This window comes from Tamandua tetradactyla, chromosome 2 (assembly GCF_023851605.1).
Source record: "Tamandua tetradactyla isolate mTamTet1 chromosome 2, mTamTet1.pri, whole genome shotgun sequence".
NCBI classification, from domain to species: domain Eukaryota; kingdom Metazoa; phylum Chordata; class Mammalia; order Pilosa; family Myrmecophagidae; genus Tamandua; species Tamandua tetradactyla.
The window spans coordinates 199,846,278-199,874,254 of NC_135328.1; the positions used below are offsets into that span (position 1 = coordinate 199,846,278).

At 54.2% G+C, this 27,977-nt stretch overlaps 1 protein-coding gene across 3 annotated transcripts; it reads left to right on the forward strand.

The window, feature by feature from the left end:
* Positions 1 to 962: 962 nt before the first annotated feature.
* CRYBG2 (crystallin beta-gamma domain containing 2) lies at positions 963 to 27,977 on the forward strand. Of its 3 annotated transcripts, XM_077150734.1 has the most exons (22): positions 963 to 1,150; positions 3,087 to 3,147; positions 4,358 to 5,100; positions 9,904 to 12,577; positions 13,010 to 13,057; positions 13,145 to 13,257; positions 13,390 to 13,519; positions 15,310 to 15,449; positions 16,946 to 17,072; positions 17,349 to 17,384; positions 17,702 to 17,838; positions 17,994 to 18,120; positions 18,414 to 18,553; positions 18,642 to 18,768; positions 19,022 to 19,054; positions 19,195 to 19,307; positions 22,282 to 22,411; positions 23,599 to 23,738; positions 24,123 to 24,246; positions 25,687 to 25,845; positions 27,077 to 27,236; positions 27,338 to 27,977. In XM_077150734.1, the coding sequence occupies exons 1-22, from the start codon at positions 1,035 to 1,037 to the stop codon at positions 27,424 to 27,426; spliced, it is 5,667 nt and encodes a 1,888-aa protein (XP_077006849.1). In that variant the 5' UTR covers positions 963 to 1,034; the 3' UTR covers positions 27,427 to 27,977. The 3 variants fall into 3 exon arrangements, with proteins under 3 accessions (XP_077006849.1, XP_077006850.1, XP_077006851.1); XM_077150736.1 differs by lacking the exons at positions 963 to 1,150; positions 3,087 to 3,147; positions 4,358 to 5,100 and adding an exon at positions 7,836 to 9,265; XM_077150735.1 differs by lacking the exons at positions 963 to 1,150; positions 3,087 to 3,147; positions 27,077 to 27,236; positions 27,338 to 27,977 and having other exon boundaries at positions 4,357 to 5,100; positions 24,978 to 25,792.

The following is a 27,977-nucleotide window of genomic DNA, read 5'->3' on the forward strand; positions in this document are numbered from 1 at the left end:
ACGGGCAGAGTCAATAGTCTTCAGGAATTAATTGAATGTAGGGGTTCAGGTGCTAGAGTGGATGATAGGGCAAATCGTGACACAAGGAGCCTGGAAGAAATACAGGATCTGGGAGAAGGTATTGAGCTCAGTGTTCAGTGGAAGGGGCCGTGGGTCACCTAGGGGAGTGTCCGCTAGGCAGATGCAGGCATGGTCTAGATTTGGGAGCGAGAACAGGACGAAAGAGACTGCTTTAGTTCTTAGAGGCAGTCTAGTCGCTTAAAGCCCGTATCTGGGGTCCTATAGACAAGGATCTGAGTTCCTGCCCTGCCACGCACAGCGCTAGTGACAATGGGCAGGTTATGTCACCACTCTGGGTCTGGTACAATGGCTGGCCTTATAGTAAGCACACAATAAACAGTCGCTATTATTAAATGCCCAAGAGGGCAATGACAGGCTCGGCTTTTGCCCCCGCCAATAATCAAGGTGGGTCTCCAAGTTCCAGTCCCCTGCCCCCAGCACCCCTTTGGCACCGCCCCAACCCCCACCCACTAGAGCTAGGCCACGCCCATCCGATGCAGGCCATGCCCGCTCGCTCTTCTGGCCGCGGACCCCGCCCTTATGTTCTAAGCCTCTCCTCCTGGGTGACGCCCCATCGTTTAGCCCCGCCTGCCGGACCCTGCTAGCCCCAGGCCCCTCTTTCCCGCTCCACTTCCACCAGTTCCCTCTGCCAGCACCTCTGGCGCCTCTAGAGGCCCGAAGACGTAACGCGGAGGGCAGGGGCTCCGGGAGGTGTGGGCTTAGGAAGCGTTATCCCCCGGGCTGTGTCCGGGTTGGGGTGGGGGCGGCCCCCTGCAGCGCGCATTCCGTACCCCAGGGCCTGGGCAGCAGCTGGGTCGGGCCCCCTCCCGCACGGGCTGCGGGCGGGGCTGCTGTTTGCCAAGTAGGGCGGGCCAGAGAAGACGTTTGTCCTCAAATGCAGCGGATCCGGGTGGCCCCAGCTGCCCGAAACTTCTGTTGCCCCGACGGCTGGTGCCCCGGGGCCTGCCCTTGCCATGGCCAAACGGCGCGAGAGTCTGGGGTCCCGCCTGGGCCGCCTCCTGGCCAGGCTGGGGACCTGGAGGGAGCGCAGGGAAAAGGCGACTCCGGAGCAGGCCGGAGGCCGGGATAGGTGAGGGGGGTGCTGGAGGAGGGTGGTGGGGCAGTGCGCCCCAGGCCTGGGGGTGGTGTGTGTATGTGCGTGGGTGCGTGCGTGTGTCTTAGAATGTACTGAATGTTCATACACTCAAATAAGCTTGTATAAGTGACTCGGGGCATAAAAATATGGGTGTCAGTGTACCACGACTTTGGGTATGTGGATGTGAAAACAGTCACTTTGCGCTCTTTTCAAACTTAGACAACTTTTACAATTTCCTAAGTGTGCAACGATTTCCTCTCCGGACACTTTAAAAGCAAATGTGATAGTTCCTCCTGTCCCTTTGGACTTTGATTCTTACATCACAGGCTAATTTACCTCTGGTCTCTGTGTCCCTTTGTCATGGAGAATGACAATCTTCGGGAGTTGCCCTGAGATGCCACAGAGAGGTTTTCCCCTGTCACCCCCCCTCCACCCTACCCGCACCAAGAAATCTCTCTCCGCTGTAATAACAATAAACCTTTATCTCTTAGTGCCTTACCTGGATTATCTCAATTAATCCTCACAACAGCCCTAATAATAGCTATTCTGTGTGGTTCAGATAAGGAAATGGAGGTTCAGAGAGGTGAAGTCACCTGCCTATAGTCACACAGCCCAGAAATGGTGGAGTCAGATATGAGCTTAAGCGGTACACCTCCAGAGCCCATGTGCTGAAACCCTGTGCTACTCTCTTGCCTGGAGAGACTGCTGGCTGCAAACCAGGAGGCCAGGACTCTGTCCCAACTCTAGGTGCCGCTAGCCTTGTGACCTTGAGTGAATTGCATCACCTCTCCAAGTTCTCCGAGTGAGGGCGTCTGATGGAAAAAGCAGAGCTGAATGTTTGGGGGGCAGACTGTGTAGTGCTTGCTCCAGGCACGGGGGTGTTTGTGTGTCTATTAAGTTACCTGGCAATTTGTTCTGATCTTATCTTGACACAGCTGTCTTCAGCCTGCAGCTCTGGGAGGGGGTGGGGGCGTGGTGAGGTCAGGGTGAGGGGCGGGGTTTGTACTGCTCTCTTACCCTTAGCCACCTATGTCTGGAAGTCTGGGAGCCCGAGGGTGCACGCCCTGCCAGTGCCCTGCCTGCCCCTGCCTGGCAGACACGCCTTCCCCTTTACCCTGCCTGGCAGAAAGTTGCCCTATAGGGCCAGGTGGCGCTGCCCATCACTCTCCCACTCACTGAGGAGGAGGTGGGGTTGGAGGTGCAAATGAGTCAGGGATGGGGAGGGGCCACTCAGGCTCCCGGGCTGGTGCGATGACACATGCCACACATGTTCTGGGTTCAGTTTTCATCAGCTGTAGGAACAGGACCCCAGCACTGAGGCACAGGCCTCTGATATCTGCTGACTGCTTAGGATAGGGAGCAGATGACACAGAGGAGGGGACCAAGGCACTTCCCAATCTTAGTCACCTTCATGTAGTGATTGAGTCCAGCTAGCCTTTGCATTGGGACAGTCCTGGGATCCTAACTCCAAGGTTCACTAGCTGTGTGACTGGGGACAAGTCACTTCACCTCTCTGGGCCTCAGTTTCTTTATCTGAAAAATGGGTGGACTAATATTCACCATGTAGGATTATTGGGAGGTCTAGTGCTAAAGTAGACACATAGGAGGGCCTTGGCAAGTGGCCAGCTTTTGAATTATCAGAGCACTCGCTTTTCTTTCTAATCTGGCCCTGACACAGGCTCAATTCTCATTTTTGCCTCAAAACCAGTTCTGTCTCTTTCTCTGCCTCTGGGGGTGGAGGGGATGGCTAGGGGTGGGGGAAGAGAGGAGGCTGCCACAGAGACCTTCCCCACAAGCTTTCAGGAGCTCATCCTGCTGTGGACCTTGAGAGCAGAGGGCCAGGGAGGGCTACCATGTCCAATCTAGGAATGCTGGTGTTGGGATAAGAGGAGGCTGCTTTACCCAACTTCCCCCTGTGCTTCCTTTCCAGGCCCTGGGGTGGCCAGAGCTGCCCTGACCTGGCCCAGGGCAGCCCCACTGTCAGCCTTAAGGTAGGAGAGAAGCCAAAGGGGAGGGAGGGGGCAGAAGCCCTGGGAAGGGTACCCCATCTGTGTTTGGACTTGAGCTATGTATTGGACAGTGACAACGTTTCCACCCTTGGGGAAACAGAGGGCAGCCTCCCCTGGAGGTGGCTCAAGCAGCCGGGTATTTTTCTTTGGCCCTGGATATCATGAACTATGATCTGAATTTAACTAGGAACTCCAGGCACTCTGTATGAATTATCCCAAACAATCTTCCCAGCAACCCCAGGGTGTAGGTACTGTTATTGTCACCTACATTTACATATGGGACAATGGAGTTGGGAGAGGTCTTGCACCCAGGAGGTAGCAGAACTGGAATTCAAGCCCAGGATGCCCCCCTCCAAGCCCCCACACTCAATCACTCTACTCTCCTGTCTCTTGAGGTATGCAACCTCTGGGGAAACGAGAGGCTGCAGGGCTCTGTTTCACAGATGAGTAGGTTGTAGCATGTGGGCTCCAGGGCCTCTGTTAGAAGGAATTTGACCCCACACTTGGCTCCTCCATTGCCAACAACACAACCCCATTCCTGAAAACTGGTGGTTTGAGATCAGTGTCCATGTGGGTCTGGGATTCTGAGCCCATTCCCGCTACCCCCACAGCCAGGCTGGGGCCCAGGGAAAGCCGGCGGACAGAGGTCAGGTGTTGCCCACTTGCAGGGGACCTTCTTCCCTGGCTCTAGCATGTGCCGGTGACCTCTCTATGCCCAGGAACCTCCTCCCAGGTGTGCTGTGGGAATCTCAGGCTGGGCGGGGTACTAGGGAGGTGGCTGCAGGCTCTCTGGAAGCCTGGAGCAGGCCGAGGCCATGGGCACTTGTGGCAGGCATGCCCACACAGCCCTAATCCCCAGGGCAACAAGTGCCAAAGGCCTAGAGGCCTGTGAACGCCTGGGAGCAATCACTGCCTTGCTGTGTGACTTCAATCATATCATTGCCCTCTCTGGCCCTTGTGTTCCTATGTAGAATGGGAGGGAATAAGTTAAATGCTGGGGGTCTTTCCACAGTTCTGCCCCTCTGTCCAGCTCTGGAGGCCCTGGTAGCATCTGCTTGGTGTTAGAGCCTTGCTCTGCTTTCCCTGTGCCAAGGAGGGCAGCCAGGGGTGTCCAGAGGTACATGGAGGGCAGGGAGGAGGTGCTGTCACCATGTCTCTGCCCCTCTTGATGTCCTCCTCTGCTTTCCCTTAGGCCCAAGTCCAGAGCTGCTCAGAATGGGATCTCCGGACAGGGCGCCGTGGTCTCTGGCCTTGGAAGCAACGACACAGCTCAGGGGACCCCGCTCAGCCCTTGGGGCGCCTGCAGAGGCCAGCTGTGGGCAGCACCTCTGACCTGGCTAACTATGCCTCCATGGGGCCCGAGAACCTGATGCTGTCAGTGGCCTCAGCAAAGCCCGCTGGGGCCAGAAGCCCCTCATGCCCGGTGCCAGCTCCTCTACATTTGGAACAGGGGCCCCCAGACTGTACTTGCTGGTATCCCCCAGACACAGCCCCAGAGGTCTCTCTGAGGCCTCAGCCACCCGGCGACCTGGAAGACAGTCCCCCGATGCCCCGCCCAGCATCCTTCCCCACTGCAGAGGGGGCAAAGGGCAAGTCTGCCACCCCAGCCTTGCCAGAGCCAGCCCAGCCCCTCTATGCACGTCCCTCTGCTAGAAGGACCTGCCACCGCTACCACATCACTGTCACCTTGCAGGGGTGCGGGAAGGCACCTGGGGAGAAGGGTGAAGAGCCCAAACCGGCCCAACCAGCTTCCCACCCCTGCGGTCCTGAGGAATCCAGGGGCTGGCGGGAGCCTCCCCAGGGGCCCCGCCCCATCACGGGGTGCCCAACCGGCCCGGCCCGGGAGCCCCAGCCGAGAACCCCACTGCATCAGGGGAGCGCGGGCCAGCGGCAGGAGCTCCGGGCAGGCCGGGCATCTGGAACCCTACACAGACGGTGAGCGGACACCGGACCCCCCTGGGGCGATGGTGGGAGGGAGCCTGGCTTGGCTGCCCCATCCTGGTCTCTGCTTTGTCCCTGAGTTTCTCCAACTTCAGGTCCATTCATTCAGCTCCCCAAGCACGGCCGGCTCTGCCACCCCCTCCCCGCTCCAGCTCTGCTCTCCTCCCCTACCCCCACCCATAGGAACCTACTGCTGCCCTCCTCCCTGCTCACCTGGGGGCAGGAGGAAACCCCATCATGGAGCAGAAGGGAGACACCTTCCCTCCTGGACACCACCCACCATTCCCAGGTTCTGTTTGGGGGGCCACAGATCCAACCTTGGAATCGGCAACCAGCCTAAGTGCTGCGTGTCCTGGGGCAAGTTATTTAACCTCTCTGAGACTTGGGTTGTTGAGTGGATTTGGTAGCTAGAGAGCAGGAAGAAGGCGATAGTTAAAGGAACATGCTTTGAACTCCGGAGAGCTGAGGTGCCCAAATAGCAGGGATGCTTATTAATACACCTCAGTCACAGCAGTAATTACCCCACTCAACTCCATGCCAAGATTCCTAAGCCTTGGTTTTTATTTGAAATGACTCTCCGAAATCTGCCTGGTGGGCTCACGGATGGCAGGGTGGATCCCCCAAAACTCACTGAAGAGGGGGTGAACGTGAGACCTCTCCAAGATGACCAGGAAAGGGCCTCAGACAGAGCTTTGAGAAATTCCTTATGGTGATAGTGGTAGCTGCCATTTATGGTTTGTTCTCTAAGTTGCCTCCTGCGCATAATTTTATGTAATCCACACAACAACTCCATGAAGCAGGGACTAACTCTCTCTTCCAATTTCAATAGGGAAACTAAGGCTCAGAGAGGTTAAATCACTTACCCAAAGTCAGACAGCAACTAGAAAATGAAGGGGCTGGTATTTGAACCAGGCTTCTTTAATGCCCATGCCTGTGTTCTAACCATCACTCTATCCTGCCTCTCAAATGGGTTTCTTTGGCCTTGGGCAGAGAACAGACAGTTGAGTGTGGTTATTCGCAGACTGTAGGGTTTTCTGTGATCCTGTGGGAGTAAATGTGGCAGTCACTGTTACTCAGAAAGGCAGAATCAAGGCTGCCCAATTCTTCTGGGCAGCAGGCAGCATGTGCCCGGCCCTGTGCAAAGGAAGAGGGAGAGGTGGGGCCCAGGTGGGCTCTGAGACCTGCTTGGAGTCCTCCGCTGGGGGAAGGTAGAAGAGCTGCAGGGGCAGGGAAGTGGGTGGAGGAGACAGGTCTTGGTGAGGGAAATGGGAGATTCAACTGGGGGGACACAGGGCTCTACCTGCCACTCCCTGGCTATTTGGGACCAATGTGGATAATGACAGACTCCAAGAGGGTGGGACTCACTTAGAAAAGGAAGAAGCCAACCTCCAGGGACATCATCTTTCTGTGTCCACTTTCTTGGGGAGGATTCTCTGGACCACGAGTAGACACATGTGGAAGGGAGTGGGACGTAGTCGGGGCTGCAAATTGAGGCAGGGGGAGGGGTAAGATGCGTGTGCCCCCAAGGGCATGTGTCAAGTGGAGGTGAGTTTCAAGAGGAGGAGGACTCTTGGCTGTGAATTGACTGCGTATTGCGAATCTGTGTGCACATGTGTGTGTCACTGTGTCTGTGTGTTTCTGCGTGTGCATGCGTGATTTCTATGCCTTCTGTGTTTCTGAACGTCTATATGTTTTTAACTCTGTGACTCTGTGTGTCTCTGCATGTGTATGTGTTTGTGCCTATGGATGCATCTCTGACTATGTGTGTCTCTGCAAATGTCCCTGCGTGTTTTGGGGCCTGTGTGACTCTGCGTCTATGCCCACAGGTTTCTGTGAGCCGGCATATGCCTCTGTGATGCAGTGTGTGTCTGCCAGTGTGTGGGCATGTGGACTGGTTTGGCCTAGTTTGGGGGTGACTCAGAGGTAAGCAGGGAGAATCCAGGACTAGTTGGGTTAGAGAAAGCTCTTTCCCACACTCTCCTCCTCCCCCCAGCCCTTCCATTCCCAGCCTTGTTTGGAGATCACAGATCCACTTCTGGTCTGGGGTCCTGAAGAAGAGAGGGCCCTGGGAAGAGGCACTTCTCCTGGCCCCGGAGGGGCATCCTGGGTCATTAGGGTATGACTGCAGAGCAAGGACAAAAGGGGGGGGTTGCTAAAGGTAGGCAGATGCCAACACAATTTGAAGAACATTCTAGAAGCTATGACTGTTCAGGGATGGGACTGATGCACTGTCAAATGGTGACTTCCCTGTCCCTAGAGGTATGCTAGCAAAAAACACAATGACCAAGTGATTGTGGAATGAGTGACTCTCAGGGGTGTTGTCCAGGGGTTGGGTTGCATTGAGAAAGGTGTTGGATTCTGATTGTCAGGAGGTGACTGATAAGGTCTGATCTGATTGCTAGCGGTCTTTGAAGCTGCTCTTTCCTCTTGCTTTGCCAAAGCCCACTGGACCTTCCAAATGTGGTTCCTGCTTTTATGTCAAACTCTCTGGCCCTTGGGCTCTGAGTATACCACCTATATAGGCAAATCAGCTTTGGATGAGCTTAACCAGGCCTAACCACATTAGCTGACAAAGTTAGTACTGAATGAATGAATGAGTTAGAAATCATTCTATTGCCATCAGAGGCAAGTAATGTCAATGAACGGTAGTTATTATTATTCATAAGTGGGAGGAATATTCAGTGAAGAGGACGGGAAGTCCTGGGGAGGGAGCTCAGCGAGGTGGGAAAGCTCCATGGAGGGGGAGTCCCAGTGATTTGGGGAGTTCCATGAGAAGGACAGGGGCCCCGAGCTGGGGCCTCAGTGAAGACTAACATCCACAGCTCCTGGGGAAAGGAGTGGGGATCCATCTCAGCAACCCTTCTCTCTCCTTCCACCCCCAAATGCAAAGCTCGGCAAGGATTGCTCAGCCCCTGTACCTGTCCCGGGCCAGTCAGTCTGTGCCAGAGCCACTGGTGCTCCTGAGTCAAGTGAGGCTTTGGTGGCTTCCCTGGACCTCAGCCCTTTTCATCTCTGTCCCTCATAAAACCTGAGTCACTGCTGGGGCCACAGGGCAGGGTCGAAGTTCTGCGTTCCACCAGCTCCTCAGAAGAATGGAAGGGGGAGGTGGGGGAGGGTGTCCCTTTTTCCTGGGAGTGGGAGCATTGGGTTCATTTCTGGTCCAGACGGGGTCTCTGAGAGCCGCCTCGCCTCGTAGAGAGGAGGGGAAGATCTGAAGAGTGGCTGGCCCTGAGGCAGGGGGTAAGCAGGCTGACCTCTGTGGAGTCCTTAAGGCCTGAGAAAGAGATTCCCCTGGTTAGAGCAGCCTGGGAGGGGCCCCCCCCGAGTCAGGGAATAGGGGTGGGATGGCCCCTCCGGGACTCTTGTGAACCCCCTTTAAAAGCAAATCTCCAAATCAAAGAATCTCAGTTTACCAGATAAATACGCTGTCAGGGGATTTGGGGTGTGCTGGTTAAACAGGTGGACTTTAGGTTCTGCATTCAAGTCCTACCTTTGCTACTCTGTGATCTGGGCAAGCTGCTCAGTAATTTTTTGTCTCTTCTACAAAATGGGGTTTCTTTTTAATAATGTATTCTTTATGAGGTATCAAACTTATGGGATTTTTCTGAGGATTCAAGAGCACAGTGAAGGTAAAGCACCTAGTAAAGTTCTGGGAACAGTGGAGGCCTTCAGCAAATGGCTGCTGCTGCTGTTATTGCTATTAAAACAGAGTTGTGGGGAGCTTAGAGGTCGAGGTCTTCTTAGGCTATTATCAGTATTTAAAAAAGGATGTAATGGAGATCCAAAGAGTATGCTCTGCTGAAAAGGATCGCAGGAATGATTACATGTGCTGAGAGTGTTGGCCTAGGGGGCGGGAAAGAAGACGCTGAGACACGGATTCAGAAGGTGTGAATTCAAACCCTGGCTGGGCAAACTCAGCCCTGCATCACCCTAGGCCAATCATTCCTCTTCTCTGACCCTCAGTTTCTTCATCTGTACAATGGGAGAAATGATCATAAGAGAAAATTGAAAAGTGCATTATCAACCCCAGAGGGCCGTGGCCTGAGGGTCTTCGTTGAGACCTACAGATGCAGGCAAACGCTCACATACACTCAGACAGCCTTCACTACCAGTTCATGTAATGTCAGGTTACAATTCTCCAAGGCGACAGTGGGAGACGGTGAGTCAGTGTTTTCCAGTTTATTAGGGGACCGTCCATCTTGCACTGAATCCTGGCAATAGCCCGATAACGCACACACTCTTAACGGCTCCAGCTTTGTGAACAGAGCCCTGAAGCTGGAAGGGGAGGGGCAGCTGACCCAAGTGCGTGACAGGGCCATGGGGAACCCAGCTCTGCAGGAGGCCAAAGCCTGTCTTTCCTCAACTTCCCTTTTAAGGGTCAGGCTCAGGGTCAGAACAGCACTTGCTTGGTTTTCAGCTTTCCAGTTTTCTCCTCCCACAGGACTGGATGCAGAGCTCCTTGGGCAGACTGCCAGCCCCATCTGTAGAACCCTGATTCCTTTCTGCTCTCTCCTTTTTCTCTCCTTCCAGGCTCAGGCCTCGGCTTCATCTTTTGAAGGACACTGGCTGGCCTAGGGATGACCTAAAAATGGGGAGGGGGTGGATGAAGGGTCCTAATGAATTAAGTCAGTGCTGGAAATTTCCAACCCATTTTACAGATGAGTAAACAAAGGCGCGATAGGTCAAGTGATTGCCCGAGGTTACTCACCCTAACCTGGCAGGGATAGTTAGTCTGCACTGCAGGGGGCACCTACACCACTCTCTGACCCTCATCTCTCTTCTTCCTGGTCCCTGCAGGGAGCTGGACGACAGGGAGACAAGGACACCTCAGGACAGGTTGTCGGGGCCCAACATGGAGGAGGCAGGTGGGCCCCCGGCGCGGGCCGAGGCCCGAGTGGTAAGAGCCACACTGATGTGGCGGCAGCGCCCCCCTGCCCAGGAGGAGGTCAGACACCGATTGCACAAGGTGTCTCTGGTGTCAGGGACCCGGATGGAAGCCCCTGGTGGGGAGACGTTCGAGTACAGCCACCATCGAGAGGAAGTCAATGGCTTTGCGACCCAGGAAGAGGAGACTGTGAATTACCAGGGCCCCCGGGAAGGCGCTGGCTCCAACAGCTTTCAGAGCCATGCACCCATCTTTTCCAAGAAGTACACACCACCCGCCAAGGAGAAGAGGCTGGTGGGGAGGCTGAAGGGGGCTGGGGACCAGGGTGGTGGAGGGTCCCATGGCCTGAGGACGGAGCTGCCAGGCCCTGGCGCGGGTGGGGCCAGGCCTGAGTTCTTGGTGCCCCTGGCTGGGCCCCGAGAGCCAAGCCCCCACCCGGGTGCAGGTCTAGCCAGCGGGAGCCCCTGGAGCCCCGAGGAACGACGGGTGACGCGCACCGTGCGCAGCACCGTGGTGGCAGGAGGGCGCGTGGACCGCCGGGCGAGCAGCTCGGTGACCGTGAGGCCGGTGCTCCAGGGCGAGGCCCTGCCCAGGGGCCGCAGCGCGACCCGCACGGTGCGGGCAGTGGTGGTGAGCCCGCAGGCTGAGGACGCGCCCAGCCGCTGCCAGGCGCTGGAGCTGCTGAGCAGCCTCGTGCCTGCTGAGCGCAGCCTACCCGCCAGCCGACTGCCCAGGCCCACGGCCACCATGACGAGGAGCCCAGACCTGGCCGGACCCGGAGGGACAGCCCTGGGGCAGCTGCCTGAGACTGGGGTGGCAGGACCAAAGGACAGATCTGCCCTGGCCCCTGTGGGCATCCCAGGGGGTGCCGACCCACCTCAGATCCAGGATATCCTTGCAGCCTCCCCAGACCATGACCAGGGCAGAGCCCCGGATGTCACGGCCCATGAGACCCCAAGGGTGCAGGGAGCCTCCAGCCCCACTCAGCTCCTTCTCCAGACTTCTCAGGGCCATGCAGCAGTCCCCTCCTCCCCCAGGCCTCAGACCCGCACTCCTTCCCCGGGCCTCATCCACCACCCAGAACAACCTGTGGTGTCCACTCACCCCAGGGCCCAGCTCACTCTCAAGCCCAAGGGACCCCCTGACCTGCCTCCTGTAAAAACGGAAGGAATCACAGACCCGCTCTTGCCGGTGGTGAGGAGTGAGGCTGTCATGGGTCCAGGACAACCTCGTAGCCCAGCTTCTACAAAAAGGAAGGCTGATCCCAGCTCCGCAAGTCTTTCTGCTCCATCTTCTCCAAGAAATAAGGCTGTCCAGGACTCTGAAACTGTCCCTATCTTTCCCCCTACCCAGAAAGAGAGAGTTCAGAGCCCTGGTGTTCCTGCTGCCACATCCCCCAAACCCACAAAGGTTGTGCAGGGCCCAGAAGGCAACCCTGGTTCACCTCCCACCCAGAAAGAGGTAGTCCTGGGTAATGAAAGCTGTCTTGCCCCTTTCCTCACCAAGGAAGAGGGTGTCCAAGGGCCAATTGCTCCGGCTGCCCCACCCCCAGATGCCAAGGGCCCCAACCCAGAGCTGGAGCTGGAGAGACAGTCAGGCAGCAGGCCCACTTCCCGTCTTGAAGGCAGCTTTCTCTTTGGTAGCCTGCTCCCTGCTACCAAACAAGACAGGGTTGTCCAGGGCTTGGAAGGCAACCTCATTTTGTCTCCCACCCAAAAAGATGCTGTCCAGGGCTCTGCTGATTCTGCTGCCCCATTTTCTACCCAGAAAGTGGCTGACCAGAGTCCTACCTTCCTCCCTGCCCCCTCCGCCTCAGTGGGCAAAGCGCCCTCCAGCCCAGGAGGGCCCCCTGCCCCAATGCCTTTGGGAACAGACCCCAACCTGGAGTCCGAGCTTGTCCCCGACGCCACCGATGGCAAGATGCTTCCAGAGCCATCAAGGGAGGAAGAGGAGGTGGCCCTGGCTGCCGACCTGGAACTTTTCCTGGACACCCTGCGGAGCATGGAGCCCCCGGAAATCCTCCGCACTCACCGGCTGCCCCGAGCCCCCCGCTCCTCCTACCTGACCATGTACGCCACGCTGCCAGCCATTGAGGAGGACCAGCCCGGGGCGTGGGTGCTGGGACCCAGTCCCCAGGAGGCGCCAGGGCTAGCAGAGGAGGAGGAGGACGACGATGAACCGGAGAACCCCTATCTGAGTGATGATGAGAAGCTCCAGCGCAGGCAGGACAGAGCCGGGCCCGGCCCTTCCTGGGACCATCGTCCTGCCAGGCCTCCCCAGGACTTCTCCCCTCTGGAAATGATGAAGAAGCACATGGCAGATGCCAAGGGCCTCAACCCAGGGCTGGAGCTGGACAGACAGGCAGGCAGCAGGCCCACTTCCCGTCTCGAAGGCAGCTTTCTCTTTGGTAGCCTGCTCCCTGCTACCAAGAAGTCCTCTACCCTGGAGCCACTGGGCACAAAACTATCCGCTCTGCTGCCCCACAGGGCACCGGAGCTCAGGAAGGAGCCAGGACAGTTGCCTCTGCTCTGCAGCAAAAAGCCACCGCCAGAGAAGTCTGCCCGAGCCCGACCCCCAGAGGGGTGGGTGAGTGAGGCTGAGGCCTTGGGTGGGCAAGGGAGGGGGCCTGGCCTCCCCCGTGCTGGGACTTTGGGTGGTATAAGGAGCACTGCAGTGGGAGGCAGAGTCTTTGGAGGCAAGAGGTTTAGGTCTGAGTTCTAGTTCAATGAGCCCTTGTGCCAGCCGCTTCTCTCTGGACCTCAGTTTCTCCATCTGTCCAGCTGGAGATTTGCACTGGAGATCCCAAAGGGCCTGGTGGTTCCAACGTTGGGGAGGGGGAGTGGTGGGCACTCGGCCCCTGGGACAGGGCTGATGAGACCTCTGGGGGTTGGGAACAAATGGAGCCTCCTCCTTGGTGACGGAGGAGAAGGAGGGTGTGAGATCCTTGGAATGGCAGGTAGGGGTGGGGCCTTAAAGAGGCAGCTTCCATAAAAAGTGTTATCATCCCCTCCTTTCCAGAGCCCAGCACTGAAATTCCAGGGCAAGAGGAACACCAAGCCTGGAAAGGTAGGGGTGGGGGTGGGGGCAATGGGTGGGGGTAGCAGCTGGCGGGCCCTGGGGATGGGGCCTGAGGACCCCTTGTACCTTCTCCAGATGATCCTCTTCTCAGAGCCTGGCTGCCAGGGTGGCAGCAGGGAGGTCTGGGGCGACGCTGCGGATGCCTCGGGCTGGGCCCCCGTGGCCTCCATCAGGGTGGTGAGAGGCTGGTGAGTCGGGAGTGTCCGGCGGGGGGGGGGGTCCTGGCTGTGAATCTGGGGGTGGGGGAGCAGTGAGAAGTGCCAGGGCCTTGCAGTGCATCCCCTCCCCGCCCGGTGACCCCAGGGTCTCTGTTCCCCCAGCTGGGTGCTGTACGAAGAGCCGGAGTTCCAGGGCCAGAGGCTGGTCCTGCCGGAAGGAGACGTGGAGCTCCGAGCCCCGGGACCTGCGTGGAGTGCCAAAGGCATCGGCTCCCTGAGGCGGGTGGTCCGGGTCAGTGGACTGGGATGGGGATGGGGGACCAGAGGTTGCCTCGTCTGTCCAGAATCCCAGTCTGAGAGGGAAACATGAGCCAGAGGGAGGAGACATTCCAGTCTGAGGAGGGAGACAGCCTCAATCCAGTTGGAATCTCTGAGGGAGGTCATATGTGGTAGGGGGCAGATACGGGTTAACTGTGGACCGTCCTTAGATCCAACTGGGGAAGGAAGGGATCCTGGGGAATGTGCAGAGACCGGTTTGGAGAGGCAGGGGCCAGGCAGGGCGGAGACCCAGCTTAGAAGAGCAGCCTGGGCAAGTGCTGAGCTGGGAGATGAACAAGGTCAGAGCAGCAGAGAAGGGAGGTGGGTGGACTGTGGGTCACCCATCACCCAGGGCCCCATCTGTGTGTCAGGTCCTGGGCCAGGCGATGGGGTCAGGGGCTCCTCTCTGCCTGCAGGACGGATGGCCAAGCTGGGGGATGAGGGTTGGGTTTGAAGCAGAAAAGCCATATAACCAAATTGGGAATTTATAAACATCCTTCTGTCTGCCAAGGAGAGGAAAGACTGGAGTGGGGCAGCCAGAGGCCCGGGCCCCAGGAAGGGCTGTGATTGCCGGCCCGAGGGGGCTCCTCTGAATTTCACGGGAGGGAGTGGGGGTTGAGAAAGCATAGTCAGCGTCACGATTTCGTATTAGTGAAGTGCAAAGAAAACAAGTCTCATTGTTTTTGCAACATAAATGTACAAAATACAAAAACTAAGCTTGACAAAACCATCCTGGCTACTAGCGAGACCCAGGAAAGAGAGCCAAGACTAAAACGCAGGGGCCTATGAGATGGTCTGTTTTTTGTTTTATGAAAGGACGAGTAACTTCAAGTCCAGAGCTGTGGCAATCCTCCTGGTGAGAATGGGATTAAACTAGGGCACTGGCCCAGCTGTGCAAAGAGGGGTTTTGAACCCCTGGGGGACAGGGGTTTTCAAAGCTTCCCCAGAAACACGCAGGTGTTTGTGGACAATTTATTGTCAGCTTCTCATAATGAACTCATCTTCGTGTGGGAGTTAATAAGGTACAAGAGGGAAAAAGGAGGACTTTGAAGTCAGATGGACCTGGACTCATTTGACTCATTCAACACCGCTGGGCACCTCCTGTGCCACTGTGTGCCAGGCACATGTGAAAAAACCCATGCTGCTCTGCCTTGGCTCTGCTGTTTACGCACGGTGCGACCTGGGGCAGGTTGTGTAACGTCGCCGAGCCTCGCCCTCCTCATCTGTAGGTGTAGTGATAACACCCACTGGGGGGGGGGCACCAAATGAGAGGGGGGAGGACATACCCTGAGCACAGTGCTCACGCTCAGAAGATACTTTAAACATGTGATGAATGAGCGAGTGAATGAAAAATGGTCCTAGTGAAGAAGGGACGCCCAGGATGCAGAGAGAACCTGTAGCTTCCCAGGATGAAGTGGAGGCAAAAGCTAGACTGGATAGAGGCAGGGACTGTGCATCAAGGAAGGGCTGCAGTTAGATTACAGGAAGGTGCTGTCCATCTTGCCCAGCCCTCCATCAGCCTGAAAGCCAGGCTACCCAGAGGTTCCTGCTGGGCTCAGCAAGGGCTCGGGCTTGGGCTCCAGCTTGTCTGGCGGGCCTGGCAGGAAACAGCCCAGCTGCCATCCCGGCTTTTGGGGGAGATGGCCACAAAAGGATCCCAGAAGCCTCCTGGAACCCTGACTTGAGGAGAGGCAGATGGGGGGCAGTGGTGATTTCCAAGGGGGTCAGTTTCACATTTCATTTTCTCCCTCCTTCCCTCCTTAGGACTACAGCACCCCAGAGATCAGCCTGTTCTCTGAGGAGAACCTCACGGGGGAACAGGTGAAGTTAAGCGAGGCCTTGGAGGATCCCCAGAGCCTGGAGAAGCCCCTGCAGGTGGCATCGGTCACCGTCTCCGCAGGACTGTGAGTCTGAGCTGTTCCGGAATCCCTTCGTTTAAAATTCACTGTGCTGGGTGCTGGGGGCGCAGAGGTGGCAAGACACAATTCTTGCTTTACAAGAGTGAGGACAGACAAGTGGACTGACAGTGGTCAACCAGAAAGTCAGGTTCCATGATGGGGGAAGTATAGAGCGGTGGGAGCCTGGGGTTGGTGGTCTGTGAGGTCTGCCTGGAGGAGGAAGCAGCTTTGGCTAGAATAAGTAGGTGTTGGCCCAAAGAAGAATTTGTGTTCATGAGGGCAGGGATTTTGTCTGTTTTGCTCACTGCTTTAACTCTGATGCCTAAAGCAGAGTCTGAGTAGAAACCCCCTAAATACTCGCTAATTATATGAATGGGGGGAAAGTATATGTGGCAGAGGGAACAGAACATGCAAATACCCAGAGGTGAGAGATCTACGCCTTGAAAGTTCGGTGGGGCCAGGAGGAAGGCAGGGGCCTGATCACAAAGGGCCTTGTTATGTGGCAAGGGCTTTACTGCTGATCCCAATCAAAAGCAGTGGGTTCTCAGCCTCGTGTGCTCAAATGACCAATTCCTGACACATCCAGGTTTCAAAGACAGAAAGGGTTTATTGCTAAGCGTGAAGCAGGAGCTCAGATGGCCTAACAGGCTAAAAGTCTCTCTCCCAAACTGCACTAACTCTGATAACTTTATAATATCAAAAGATGGGCAGGTTCTAGAATAAGCACAATGGTTCAAGATGATGAGGCTAGAGATGATCTAATTATTGAGCATGGGCAGACTGATTATATGCTTAGTCACAGAACCTATGTAAGAAAAAGCAGTCTTAATATGATGACGGGTGTGATTTTTTTCGTATAATTAGGTAAAGGTCACTTATAGGTTAAAGTTTAAGCTACTGCATATGTCACAGGCCAATTGTGGTTACAGCTGTCTCTGCCTAGTGAAATAGCCTTAGAATTGGGGTGGGTTCGTTCTGGCCTGATTCAAGGCCCTTAATTAATAAACATTAGGGGGTATCTTTAGTGATCATAAGACTCTGAAGTTGAAAAATGGGATAAGGGGGTATGAGTGGAGGATCAGTCACAAGCTTTTACAATCACAAGATAAAGGCTAGATGAACAATCATTATTCAAGATCAAGGCAGCTGGATTATAGATCAGAAATTTCAGGTGTTTCCCTTGGGCTATTTTAATATACTAGAAAGTAAAAAGAAAATCATTGGTTAAATCCTAACTTCTGGGTTACACTGGGAAAGTACCAGGGAACTACTAGGGGTTTTAAGCAAACGTGTGCTAGAAAGAACTTTCCAGCTGCTGTGTTAAATTACAGTGGCTAAAGCCAGCAGCAGGACAGCTGATTATGGGGGCCTGAAATTTCCTCCAGATTCCCCTTGACTAGGACCTTCCCCCAAATTGCCTTCCCTCCTCCAAACCTCCCTTCCCATTACCACTCTGTGTTCCTGGGGGCCTGGGGTACAGCGGCCCTTCTGCTTTCTCCCAGGTGGCTGTTGTACCCCAAACCCTTCTTTGAGGATACTCCTTGCATCCTGGAACCTGGAGAGTACCCAACCTCAGAGGCCTGGGGGGCATCAGATCCCAGCGTGGGCTCCCTGAAGCCTGTGAAGTTGGTAAGGGACAGAGCACGCCCGCAGACAGAATGCCTGGGCTTTGCCCCTTGCCCCCAGGAAGTCTTGTCCTGCAGTCTGCGGAAGAGGCAGCACCTGGGAGCTTCCACTGGGAATGGGGGTGGGAGGAGATGGGAGATTAGCCCAAGGGGTGGGAAACTGGGAGGACATGGGGTCAGCTATTTTCAGGGGGTTCAGGATCAAGAAAATCCTGTGTCCCCAGCCCCATGTGTCTTCCCCCACCTATGGGCTGGTATCTCAGCTCTGTCTCCCCTGCAGGGCTGCCCAAGTGTGGAGAAGCCAGGGGAGCCCAAGGTAAGAGTGTGGGATTCAAAGTCAAGAAGGACCCTTGGGGAGGGTGTGGATGTTACAGCCTGGACTGGATGAGGGTATGGGAAGGCCTGGGGGCCAGAATCTGGGTCTTGGAGGTTGGAACCTGATGGTTCATTGGGAAATGGCTTCTGGCTGATCAGATTAGGTCTGGGCTCGGAATGGGCAATGTTAGATAAGGGCATGGGGCTCAGGGAAGCAATGGGGGGGTCTTTGGGCTGATGCTGAGCAGTCATTTTTGGGCTGGCTGGGAGCTTAGATCCAAACACTCCCCACCAACCTACATCCCCCTCACCCCCCAGGCTGTGGTGTATGAGGCCCCAGGCTTCCAGGGCCAGAGCTGGGAAGTGAGCAGAGACATCTATGACCTGCGGCAGCCAGAGGACAGCCGGAGCCCCCACTTGGCCTCTGTGGGGTCCCTGCGGGTCCTGGGGGGCTGGTAAGGACTCAAGACTCTTTCCTACAGCTCAACCCTCACCCACCACTGTCCTCAACCCTTGGAGAGGAGAGTGAGCTGGGCCACCATGGGTGGGGTCAGCTGGTTTACCTATCCCTGGACTTCCTGTGACTGGCTCTCTGCCTATCCTCCCCCAGTTGGGTGGGCTACGAGAAGGAGGGCTTCCGGGGCCACCAGTATCTGCTGGAGGAAGGGGAGTACGATGACTGGACCCACTGGGGAGGCTATGACGAGGTGCTGACCTCTCTGCGGGTCATCCGGACGGTAAGTGAGGGCAATTGGGCCATCCCTCTACTTCTGGCCCAGAGGCTTCTCCTAGTGCAGTGTGATGAGAGAAGAACTTTTACTCCTTCTCCCTCCTCTTCAGAGTACCTGGAAGTGCTTCCTGGGGTCTAGCCTCTCTCCTTCCTGTTGCTCTTCCCCAGGCTGCACTGATCGCCTCACCCCAGATTCCCCGGGAGGGCTAAGTTTTGGGGGTCTGGGCGCTCCCTGTAGTTTCTGTCCGTGAGCGGGAGAGGCTTGGCCTGAGCCGAGGCCTGACCGTCCCTGGGGCCCAGGACTTCGGGGACCCGGCCGTGGTGCTGTTTGAGGCCATGGACTTCGAGGGGCCGGGCGTGGAGGTGAGCGAGGCGCTGCCGGACGTGGAGCTGGCGGGACATGGCCCCAGCACGCAGGCTATTCACGTGCTCAGCGGCGTGTGAGTGGGCGCGGCTCCCGGGGCCCGGGCGGGTCGAGGGGAGGTGCCGGCTTTGCCGCCGCCGACCCGCGACCCGCCCCTCTTGCAGGTGGGTGGCCTACCAGGAGGTGGGCTTCTCCGGGGAGCAGTTCGTGCTGGAGAAGGGCGTTTACCGCAACTGCGAAGACTGGGGCGCGGGCAACAGCGCCCTCGCCTCTCTGCAGCCGGTCCTGCAGGTGCGTGCGGCCTCGGGGGCGGGGCCTTTACGAGGGGCGGGGATTGGGTCAGGACCCGCCCACCGCCGAGGGGCGGGGTCTGGAAGGCCCGGGCTCCGAGCCCCTGGGGGGTTGGGCCTCTGTGGAGCTGCCGGGCTGGTGCGGTTCTGGGCTGGCTGGGAGGCGCGGGAGGGTCGGGAATATGGAAAGCAGAGGCGCTGAGGCCCGGGGCTGGTACCCTTCTTAAGTCTCGAAACTTTTGTCTCTCCATCAGGTCGGGGAGCACAATCTGCACTTTGTCTCCAAGGTGAGGGGAGGACTCCTCTGGGAGCTGGTGGGGGTACACGTCTCCTTTCTCCTCATTTCACACCTCTCCGGAGTTCACCATCCACTCAGTGCCCACCCGTCGCCCTCCTTCCCTCTTCGTCTACCCACCTCTGCCCGCAGATTCAGCTCTTCTCTGGCCCCGATTTCCTGGGCGACCACTTCTCCTTCGAGGATGACCAGGCCGCTCTGCCCGCCTCCTTCCAGCCGCATTCCTGCCGGGTCCACGGCGGCAGGTGAGGACGAGGCGGGACGGAACCTTAGGGGGCCGGTGGGTGCACCTGCCTTGAAGCGCTTAACTCAGCTTGGGAACTGGGGCTGCAGGAGGAGGGATTTGGTCTCTAATCTATAACAGTCCCTCCTTGTTGTTTTATGCCAATAATTTGTCCTTTAGGTTTCCCATCTTCTATATTTAGCTGATTGCTTCCTGAGGTGTCATTTAACTTGTTGTTTTGTCCCCCACATTTCCTGTAAACTGGTGGTCAGATCTAGAGGCTTGATTAAATTCAGGTTTTACTGTTTTGTTCTGGCAAGGCTATATTGCATCACATCAGAGGCACATGGTGTCTGGTTGTCCACTTTTAACGGTATTAAGACCAATCCCTACATGATGAGATTCCCCATTTACTTTTCACCTAAGGATTTAGCATCCATTGGTGATAATTGCCTAGACCCATTATCTCTCTGGTCCCAAAATGATTATTTTCTAATTTTTATTATTCCTTCTACATATCTTGGCTAGAACACTTCTATAAAGAACTTTCCCTTTTGATTATTGGGTTACCTGAATACAGTTTCTACCCAAGAGGCAGGATCGATGTTTGATCCTTTCTCTTTATCAATTTTCAGAATAGTTTTTGAATCGGTGCCCTAGCAAATTCCAAAGTTGATCATTGAAGTTTATTTTTTTTAGTATTGTTATGAGCTGATGGTTTTTTGTATCTGATATACTTAATCCATTGTAGTCACCGTTCCTCGTATTTATTCCTCTTCTCACTCTGCATCTATCTGTCGTTTTTTGGGGGGGAGGAGGGCTGCAGGGGCCAGGAATCGAACCCAGATCTCCTGCGTGGAAGGCGAGCATTCTACCACTGAACCCCCTATGCATCTCACTGTCAATTTTCTGAACATTTGAGAACAGGTTGCACACATCATTCTCCTTGAATACATAGTACTTCCACGTACATTTACTATGAAGAAGAATATTCACTTAGGTAATCACCTTATGTGCAGTTATCAAGTTCAAGAAATATAACATTGACAGAAAACATATTTTATATTCCGTTTTTTTCTCATGTCCCAATAATGTCCTTTTGAGCCTTTTCTTCTCCATTCTTAGATCCCATCCAGGATCATGTATCTCATTTAGTTGTCATTATCTCTTTAATTTCTCTTCCTCCCTCCCTTCCTCCCTTATGTATACAACGTAAATCTTCCTACCCCAACCCCTCCCAGGCACAGCATTCGCCAGGATTAATCACATTTACGGGGTTGCAGTGTGCTCATCACTATCCGTTACTGTTGCTTTCCCTTTACCCCAAACAGAAATCCTCCACATATTTTTCGTTAACTCTTCATTATTTATGTCCATCACCCCTGGGAAACCGCACTCCGCTTTCTGTTTATATGAGCTTGCATATTCTCTGATGTTTTCTTTGTGGTTACCATGGGGCTTAAATTAACATCCTAAATCTATAACCATCTTGCTTGCTTTGCATCTTGCTTTTTTCACTTAACTATTTGGAAATCACTTTTATATTTCTTTAAGAGTTCTTCCTTATTCTTTTTTACTGCTACATTGTACTCCATTTATTTTCTTAGTTTATTTTACCATTCGCTATTGATGGACTTTTTTAAAAATTTATTTTATTTATTTTTATTAATAAAACCAATCAACATACAATATGAACATTGTTTTTTCATCGCATAGTTGTATTTCATCATCATGATAATTTCTTAGAACATTTGCATCAATTCAGGAAAAACATATAAAAAGAAAACAAAATAAAATTCATGCATACCATACCCCTTACCCCTCCCATTCATTGATCACTAGCATGTCAATCTACTAAATGTATTTTGACATTTGTTCCCCCTATTATTTATTTATTTTTAACCCGTATGTTTTACTCATCTGTCCATAAGATGGATAGAAGAAGCATCAGACACAAGGTTTTCACAATCACACAGTCACATTGCAAAAGCTATATCATTATACAATCATCTTCAAGATACATGGCTACTGGAACACAGTTCTGTCCAGCCTCTCTGTTACGCCTTAACTAAAAAATGTGATATCCTTTTAATGCGTAAGAATAACCTCCAGGATAACCTCTTGACTCTGTTTGGAATCTCTCAGCCATTGATACTTTATTTTGTCTCATTTCTCTCTTCTCCCTTTCTGTCAAGAAGTTTTTCTCAGTCCCTTGGTACTAAGTCCCAGCTCATTCTGGGATTTCTGTCCCATGTTGCCAGGAAGGTCCACACCCCTGGGAGTCATGTCCCATGTAGACAGGGGGAGGGTGGCGAGTTTGCTTGTTGTGTTGGCTGAGAGAGAGAGGCCACATCAGAGCAACAAAAGAGGTTCTCTTGGGGGTGACTCTTAGACCTAATTTTAAGTAGGCATAGCCTATCCTTTGCGGGGTTAAGTTTCGTATGAACAAATCCCAAGACTGGGGGCTCAGCCTATTGCTTTGGTTGTCTCCACTGCCTGTGAGAGTATAAAAAATTCTCCACTTGGGGAAGTTGAATTTTCCCCCTTTCTCACAATTTCCCCAAGGGGACTTTGCAAATACTTTTTTACTTGCTGTTCAAATCCTTCTGGGATCTATCGAGGCATATTGATGGGCTTTTGAACTGCCTCCCCTCTCTGCACTTGTATTTTGCAGCAATGAATACCTTGCGCTTGTGTCATTTTATGCTTTTGAAGGGTGTCCTTGGAATGGATTCTTAGAAACGTTATTGCTGAGTATTTGCACATGTAGTTTTGCTTGATATTGCTAAATTCTCCTTCGTGGGGGCAGTACGTTTTCATTCAGTCCTTTCTAAAATCAGACCTCAGCCCACACTGCTTCAGGGTCTATTTTTTCCTTGACCTCTGGATCAGTCAAGGCTGCGTTCACCCTTCTCTACCTCAGGGGAGCCTGGGCAGGCTGAGGATGGGGTAGGCTCGGATGCGTACTCGTGTTCCTCCACTGTTCCCATCCCCAGCTGGATCCTGTTTGACGAGAAGGACTTCAAGGGTGACCAGCACATTCTCTCCGAGGGCGAATTCCCTACTCTTACGGCCATGGGCTGCTTATCCTCCACAGTTCTGGGCTCTCTCCAGAAGGTTCCCCTGGTGAGTGCCTCTCTCCAGGCAATCCTGGAGGCAGAGGGAGCCCCTGCGGAAGACCTAGGCACAGAGCCTCTTCTCTTGGAGGCACGTGCCGGTGGAAGTTGACCCAGTCTTCTTTAGAATACCCCGGCCCCCTTATCCCCAGGGCTTCAAAGCCAATTCAGTCCACTTGCAGTGACTGAGCACCTGCTGAGCTCGGTCCTGGGAACAGCCCCGCCTTTAAAGAACCCATTGTCACATGACCACATGGGAAAAGATGACAAGGCAGAGAGTGGGGTGTCCAGATACAGAACTGGTCCAGGGAAGGGAGGTGGGGTAGGAGCAAGCTGGCGCTGCAGGGAGGTTCTGTGCAGGGAGAAGGGACGTGATTGCTGGAAAGGTGGCTACTGTGGAGTGGAGAACAAGAGCCCAAGGGGAGAGGTGGGGCAGGGGGCAAGGCAGCGATAGCATCCCTAGTCAGAACAGCTAACGTTTACTGAGCATCCTATTTGCCAGGCAGTGTTTTGAGGGCTTTGCCCATACTAGGGCATTTAATCCACACCCAACCCAATGAGGTAGGTTCCTATTATTCTCTCCCTTTTACAGATGTAGAAATGGAGGCACAGAGAGGGCATGCAACTTGCTCAAGGTCACACAGTTGGCAATAGGCAGAGCTGGGCTCTGGTTTAAAATCTTTACTTTGGGGCCTTGGGCAAGTTGTTTACCTTCTCCAGCCTCAGTTTCCCCTCTGTTCACTGGGGATAATGGTAGCACTTACTTTTGGGGGTTCTTGAGAACTTACAATGAGATCAGAGTAAAGCACTTAGCACAGAATCTAACACCTTGTGAGCCCTGAGTAAATTAGAACTGCTATTATCACTAGAATCATTATCATTACTGTTATATCAGAAGGATAAAAAGGAGAACATCTAGGATGGGCCTCAGGTTTCTGGTTGGGGTCTTTAGAAGTGTTATCACTAGGGAGCATGGGGGCTTAAGGGGGGAATCGGGGCGCAGTCTGGGACCTGCTGGGTCTGTGTCTGAGAAGCCTCGGAGACAGCCCCTGGCCGAGTCCGGATGTCAGTGGACCTGTGGAGTGGACCTAGGAGGGAGAATGGCCTGAAATACAGATCTGCAAGTTGGGGTGCCTGGAGCTGTGGGGCTGCGTGTGAGTTCTTGAGTCCTCACTCCTCCACCCCCTGGCCTCCCAGCACTTTTCAGAGCCCTCCATCTTCCTGTACGGACTGGAATGCTTTGAGGGGAAGGAGATTGAACTGAACGGGGAGGTGCGGAGCCTGCAAGCCGAGGGCTTCAACAACCATGTGCTGTCCGTGCAGATCAAGGGGGGCGTGTGAGTGTGCGGTGGGGAGACACGAGGCCCGGGCGGCTAGCACAGGGTGGAGACCCCCTGGGGCGCTGGCCTCTTCCCCCGACACTGCTTCTGCTTCACTCCCCTCCAGGCCACTGAGGAGGAAGAAGTCCAGGCTGAGAAGGGGTCCTGGCTCTCAGGGGCTGGACCCCAGCCCTCCAGGGCGCTGCTGGCTTCCTAGCACCCTTGGTGGCCCTGCAAACCCCAAATCTGGCTCCCAGCTCCCCTCCCCACCCTCAGGTCCCTAACCCCAGTCAGAGCAGGCCCTACATAGGATAGCAGGAGATCTCTGACATCTGCACTTCCTCCTCCACCTGTCTGTCTGTCTGTGATCCTCTCTGGGTCTCCTGCACTTGCTGGGCACAGCTGGGTGCTGTGTGAACACAGCGACTTCCGGGGCCGCCACTGGCTGGTGGGCCGCTGCGAAATCACCAACTGGCTGACATACAGTGGGACCCAGAGGGTGGGTTCCCTCTACCCCATCAAGCAGGTGGGTAGCATATCTGGGTTGAGTGTGTCTCTGCCAGCTTGCTGGGTGTGTGTCTGTCTGGGTGTGATTCACACACGTTTCCCAAACTCATAGCACTTGTGTACTACGATCACCCTTTTTTTGCCACATCATTATTCCTCTTGAACATTATTTACTTAATCATCATCTTTAACTTGACCCATTTTTTTTCGCTTTGTCCTTGCCCTAAGGAATAATATCCATAAATCATGGATTTGATGGGTATATATAATTTTTCCTTAGTATACATTGTAATAAATACATTACCATTAATTTTTTTTAAAGAAGTTTATCCATGTAGGATTGAAAATTTTCTCATGTACCAACCCCAGGAATAAGCACACCTTGCCTTGGGAAGCACCGTGTCTGCAATAGGTTTCTGCCCGTCTGTGCTTGGACTCGTGTCTGTGCGGCCATGTGCTTTGACATCCATATGCCTTCCTGCAGGGGCACGGCCATAGGTCTGTGAGTCTGGGAGTGTGTGCATGTGCCTGGCCAAGGGCATATCTGTGTCTGTGCCATCACTGTGCCCACGTGTCTGTGTGCTTTGCACGCTCACCTGCGGGGCTGTGTGTCTCTAGGAGTGTGTTTTGACTATATTTGTGACACTGGAGAAGATTTATGTGCTTGTCTGAGGATGTTTGCATAGCCCCTGTATTCACAGATTCTTAGAAGAAATCTTGGAGATTATCTCCCAGCCTCACATTTTACAGATGGAGAAATAAAAGCCCAGAGAAATGGACAAGGTTTGCTCTGCAAGCTTGGACAAGTCCTGTCCCTCCATGGACCTCAGTTTCTTCATCTTTAAAATGGGAATGATCTCTTATCATGGGGTTGTTGTGAGGATCGAAGGTAAATAGTGTCTGCAAAACCCTCAGGACAGTGCTTAGGTGGGTGAGCACACGACCACCGTTAGCTGTCATGATGACGGTTTGTGGCAGAGCCAGATGTCATGTCTAGTTCAGTGTGTACCACATCTGAACAGCATGAGTGTGTGCACACACTTCTCTTTATAAGTGTGTGCACACATCTGTGTTTCTACACGTTTCTGTCCTCTTAACAAACATAAGTACCTGCTTGGAGTAGGCTGAGCAGGTGTGTTTATGGGTTTGGGTGTGTGTATCTGGAAGGCTGCATGCATTTGTGTGGGTCTGCTGTGAACATCTGTGCAGCTTGCATACCATGGGTGTATCTGTCACAGGTTTGTAGCTGTCTCTATGAATATGGATGTGTGTGTTGTGCATTAAGTACATGTGTGCGAAAGAAGGAGTGACTTAGAAGCATGGCTGAGCAAGGTTTAGGGGCAGGAAGGAGGAGGTGGGAGCTTGCTCCTCGGAGGCCCAGAGTTGGGGGGTCCCTGGGAGCCCAGCTGGGGGTATTGCTGCCCAGGGATCCCTGACCCTTGGCTCCCCTCTCCACCAGCGCCGGGCTTACTTCCGCCTCTGGAATGCGGCCCTGGGAGGATTTCTCGCAGTGCCGGACCATGTCGAGGACATGAAGGCTGGCCGTGTGGTGGTCTCCGAGCCCCGAGCTGGAGGCAGCTGCATCTGGTACTATGAGGATGGGCTGCTTAAGAACCAGGTACTGAGGAAGGGGCAGGGATGGGATCACCAGGGCCCCAGGCACTCACAGGCCCATGGTGGGGAGGCCCAGCCCAGTCAGGAACAGACCCCACCTGTGGGCCAGGGACACAGAGAGACATGCACTGATGCCAGGACCCTGGGGAGGTGGGGAATCAGCCCTGGGCAAACTTCTTTGGGCCTCAGTCTCCCATCTGCAAAGCAAGAGCATTGAACCAGATGCTTCTAAGGGACCCTCTAGCTCTGATTAATCCTTTTGGTAATGACACATTCACTCCACAAACATTTCCTGAGCATCTATGGATGCCCCAGGCCCTGTTCTAGTGGCTGGAATTGAGCAGTGAGAAGACAGAAACAACCAATCTTTGCCCTTTTGAAGCTTACATCCTAGTAGAGAGAAACAGACAAGAAACAACACGAATAAGCGCAAAATCTTAGTACCTTAGATGATAAGAAGTGCTATGGAGAAATAGTAAATCAAGAAAGAAAAACAAGGATTGTCAGGGAGCTGACAATTATAAACAGTGGCTGAGGAAGCCCCCTCCTGAAAAGGTGAAGTTTGAAGGAGACAGCTATGCAGATATGAGGGAAGAGTGTTCCAGGCTGCAGGAACAGCAAGTGCAAATGCCCTGTGGTGCAAATACACCTGGCATTTTCTAGTTCTAGCAAGGCCACCTGAGTGGCTAGAGAGACGTGAGTGAGGTGGAAAGTAGCAGGAGATGAGATCAAAAGGTTATAAGGGGTGTAGGCCATTGAAAGGATTCCCTCTTTTACTTGGAGGGAGAGGGAACACCTACTATGTGCCAGACATTTTGTTATGTACTCATGAAAGCCTTGTATAATCCTTACAGAACATTATGGGGCAGGTCTTATTCTATTCCCCCTTTTTCAGGTGAGGAAACCAAGCCACAGAGAGGTTAAGTAATGCTGAAAGCCACCCAGCTGGGCTTGGCGGCTTGTCTGATGCTTTGGAATTCAGTCATAGAAGGCTTCCCAGAGGAGCAAATCTTTTTTCCAACCCTTTTATGGTTTCCCATGTTGAATCCTCCCAAGTGTCAGCAACCAGGGATTCCCCTTCCCAGGGAAACCTCAGCACAGAAGGATTAAGAGACTTGCCCAAGGTCACCCAGTGCACTAGAGCCAGTGTTCAAACCTGGGTGTGTCAAGGGCATCTCAAGGTGCACAAAGCCCCTGTGGGGTGGACGGTGTCTGATAGTCTCTTGGGGCCTCAGGTGGCCCCCACCATGAGCCTGCAGGTGATTGGGCCCCCCAGCACCGGCTCCAAGGTGGTGCTGTGGGCTGAGAGCCGCCTGCCCCGCCAGACATGGAGCATCAACGAATCAGGCCACATCTGCAGCCAGATGTTCGAAAACTGGATCCTGGATGTGAAGGGTAAGGGGGGATGTGTTGCGAGAGGGCACCCAAGGGGGCTGAGGGCAGTAGAGTTCTCAGCTCGCTCTGACCATCCCCCCATCTCTTCCCTCCCCCTCCAGGTGGCCGGGGCTATGACCGGGACCATGTGGTACTGTGGGAGCTGGCCAAGGACCGGGCCTCCCAGATCTGGACTGTTCAAGTGCTTTGAACTCTGCCCCTCCACCACCCTGTCCACCCTACCCAGCTTTGCAGACTTGCTGGGATGAAATGTTTTTACAGGTTATTTTGTTGCAACAGAGCTTTCTAATATAAGTTTTCTAATATGCTCCTAGGTATCTTCAATTCTGTGCATCTTGATATTCGGGGGGACGGGGGCGGGGGGCAGCATGGATTGTGGCTTTTCCACCTGCGGTTGTCCCCCTACACTCAGCCTGGTTTCCTCCAGACTTCGCGGCTCCAGTCCCGAGTCTCGGATGCTAGGCCTGCCACTGGCAGCAGAGGGCGCCCTAGGACCAGACAAAACGGCGAATGTGGTCCTTCATGCAGTTGTCCCAGATGGAGTGTTCTGAGAGCCTGCTCCCTGCCAGGTTTTCCACGGGCTGTAGGGGCACAGACGCGAACCAAGCCCTTTTATCCCAGCCCTCGGGGAGCTCCAGTGTGCTGGAGGTTTCGACCGGGTAGGGTGAAAAGCTCAATGACAGGGTAAGAGCAGAAGTGGAGGGGCACCCAGAGGAGAACCTAAACCAGGCAGGCTGCCTG